The sequence below is a fragment of the Galeopterus variegatus genome, unplaced genomic scaffold (assembly GCF_000696425.1).
Source record: "Galeopterus variegatus unplaced genomic scaffold, G_variegatus-3.0.2 Scaffold8384, whole genome shotgun sequence".
Taxonomy (NCBI): domain Eukaryota; kingdom Metazoa; phylum Chordata; class Mammalia; order Dermoptera; family Cynocephalidae; genus Galeopterus; species Galeopterus variegatus.
The window spans coordinates 49,998-52,983 of NW_007734495.1; the positions used below are offsets into that span (position 1 = coordinate 49,998).

General features: G+C 51.5%; 1 protein-coding gene across 1 annotated transcript in view; it reads left to right on the forward strand.

The window, feature by feature from the left end:
* Positions 1 to 2,986, forward strand: part of LAPTM5 (lysosomal protein transmembrane 5) — a 27,133-nt gene that overhangs the window by 22,152 nt on the left and 1,995 nt on the right. Inside the window, exons 6-7 of the mRNA XM_008592828.1 lie at positions 1,016 to 1,111; positions 2,458 to 2,550. Of these exons, the coding sequence (XP_008591050.1) occupies positions 1,016 to 1,111; positions 2,458 to 2,550 (189 nt within the window). The remainder of the gene's footprint in view (positions 1 to 1,015; positions 1,112 to 2,457; positions 2,551 to 2,986) is intronic.

Sequence of the window (2,986 nt, forward strand, 5' to 3'; positions counted from 1 at the left end):
GAGTGAGGGAAGCAGTTTTGAGAAAGGGGGAAATCCAGGTACCACTGCAGCTTTAGGAGCAGCCCTGCCTGAGCCCAGAGGGAGCCCTGGAGTGTGAATTGCACCACAGAAATAATACTCATTTTTATCACTGCCTAACAAATTATCTCCAAACATTGTGGCTTAAAACAATGAATATTTATTATTTCACACAGTTTCTGAGGGTCAGGAATTGGGAAGTGGCTTAGCTGGGTTGTTCTGACTCAGGGTCTCTTGTTCGGTGGCACCCAAGATGTCAACTGGGACTGTGGACATCTGAGGGTTCACTCGAGTGGCTGTAGGCTCTTTGCTGCAATCGTTCACCATGTGGACCTGTAACAGCCCTGCTCGAGGGTCCTCAGGACATGGCTGCTGGCTTCCCCTGAGTGAGTGATCCGAGAGACAGAAAGCAAGGATGAAACAGCAATGTCTTTTGTGACCTCGTCTTGGATGTCACAAACTCACTTCTGTGACATTCTATTAGTTAGAAGTGAGTCACTAGGTCCGGCCACACTCAAGAGGAGAGGAACAAAGATCCGCGTTCTGAAGGAGGAGTCTCAAAGGATGTGCAGGCGTGCTTGTGAATTGCCACAGAACATGTGGTGCCTGCCTCAGTCATTGGTTTTGGCTGCCCCTGGGGAGGGGGCATCCAGGTATTATAGATTTAGGTGGCTCCCATCAGCCAGGACAAGTCCCTAGAGAAGGACACATGTGTGGCCATGGGCAACTGATACCCGCCAGCTGGGGATAGATGTGCCAGCCTGGGTAGGGCATGGGGGGGCACCAGCCACATTGTTTTCCTCGGTTTCCCACCTGTCACATGGGGCCAGTGGTGGCACCTGCTTCCTCAGGCTGTGGTGGCAATTGACCAAGGCAATGGCGGTGCCTCTGTGCTCCTGCATGAGTGGAGAGTGGGCTCATATACTCCTGGATGTATGGGCACTGTTAGAATTCCTTATGGCCAGAGGCATTGAGACGGCCCCCAAATCTGTTGCAGAATTACCTCCCCAGCCAGGAAGGTGTGACTCATACCCAGTTCATCAGGATGATGATCATCTTCTCCATCGCCTTCATCACTGTCCTTATCCTAAAGGTAGGTAACTCCTGCCCTGTGGCTCTGGGAGGGGCAGCTGCGGCAGTGCTGTGGGTCCAGACCCACCCATGCCAGGCTGTTAGAAGGCAGGGATGTGTGTCCTCTGCCACCTTCTTCCCTGCTTTTAGGTCCTTTCTCTAGCCCTGCCACACCAGCTCCTCTGACTCCATGTGGATCCTTGGGAAAAGCCCATTTAAAGGAAGTGGATCTGTGAGGACCTCCTGCATTCAGGTGTCAGGGACTTAATGCATAACCCAGAGAGGCCCTGATCCAGGGGTGGGGAAAAGCTGCTCTGTCCAGGATTAGATTCAGACAGATCTGGGTTTGAATCCCAGCTCCTCCCTCACTAGCTGTGTGGCTGGTCATCAGCAAGTCACTTCTCTCTGAGCCTCAGGTCTCCTCTGTAAAAGGGGTCTTGCTTTGACCTTGTTGCAGTTTTATGTGACCCAGGCACCAACATGCCTGAGTCATATTAATACAGGTTTGATGATGAGAAGGAGGGAGGGGAATGCTGTCATTCTTCTCTGGGGTGGTCAGGCCAGAGGATAGAGTCCATCTTCATGTCCCAAGTTTGACAGATGGTGACACGGGGGAGTGTGTTCATAGCAGTACAAGAAGCAAAGTGAAGAGGCAAGAAAAGTCTGCCACCCTAGGAAGTCAAGGAGACTAGGGCTATTCATCTTGGAGAAGAGGTGACCCAAGGGGGACATGATCACTGTTTCCAAACACCTGAAGAACTGTCATGGGGAATTCTGTGGGACCTTAGAGGACACAGCAGGGCCTATGGCCTGAAGCCACAGGGAGGCTGATGTCAACTCAACAGCAGAAAGGGCTTTTAAAAGGTGTTCTTTTCTGATTACAAAAGTAAGGTGATCATTTTAGAAATTAAAAAACTACAGATGAGCAGAAAGAAGACAGTTCACCACCCACACCCATTCAGAGACCATCACTGCTGACAGCTGGGTCATTTCCTTCCAGTTTTTCTATACCAGGGGATGACCCCACATGTCAGCTCCCAAGGCCATCTCAGGAGGTAGTGAGCTCCCAGTCACTAGGGTGGTCACACAGAGTCTGCAGGACAGTTGCTACGGAGGTGGGAGGGTGGGCCGGCAGCCCTGAAAAGCCCCTTTCTGTACAGTGTCAGTGGGAAAATGCAAAGGGCAGTAGCTGGAATATGCTGACTGGATGATGGGGAACCCCCCAACCAGGTCAGGGTGTGTGAGCAGCAGCAGCTGGACACCACCCTCTGGTGCCAGCTGTGGCTCCCACCTGGCATGTGTCCCTGGACTGCTGGGCAGTGAGAAGGAGGGTGAGCAAAGCAGGGGCTGACCTGGGCCTTCTTCCAGGTCTACATGTTCAAGTGCGTGTGGAGATGCTACAGATTCATAAAGTCCACCAACCTGGTCGAGGACAAGAGCAGCTCCAGGATGCTCCAGAAGGTGAGCTTGATGGAGTCAAAGCCCAGCTCTGCCACTCACTCTTGGTGCCATTTAGGGCAAGTCCCTTTCCCTCTCTGGACCTTGCCAGTTTCTTTACTCATTCAGGTGAGGTTTGGACCAGAGGAAATATGATCTCTTTCTGCTCTGATAGTCTAAGATTTTATTCATTAGTTCATTCATTCATGCATTCATTCATCCATTCAGCATTTACTGCCTTTCACTCTTTGTAGCCAATCCTGGGGGTGCAGAGGAAACTAAGATGCAGTCCCTGCCCTAAAGGAGTGTATACTCCAGAGTGAGCCCAGACACAGAGATCCGGTCACAGCTTGGTGTGAATTACAGGGACAATGAGCACAAAGAAGACACTTGACCTCGTCTGGGGTGTCAGAAAAGGCTTCCTGGAGGTGGGGACACTTGGCTTAGTCTTGAATGGCCA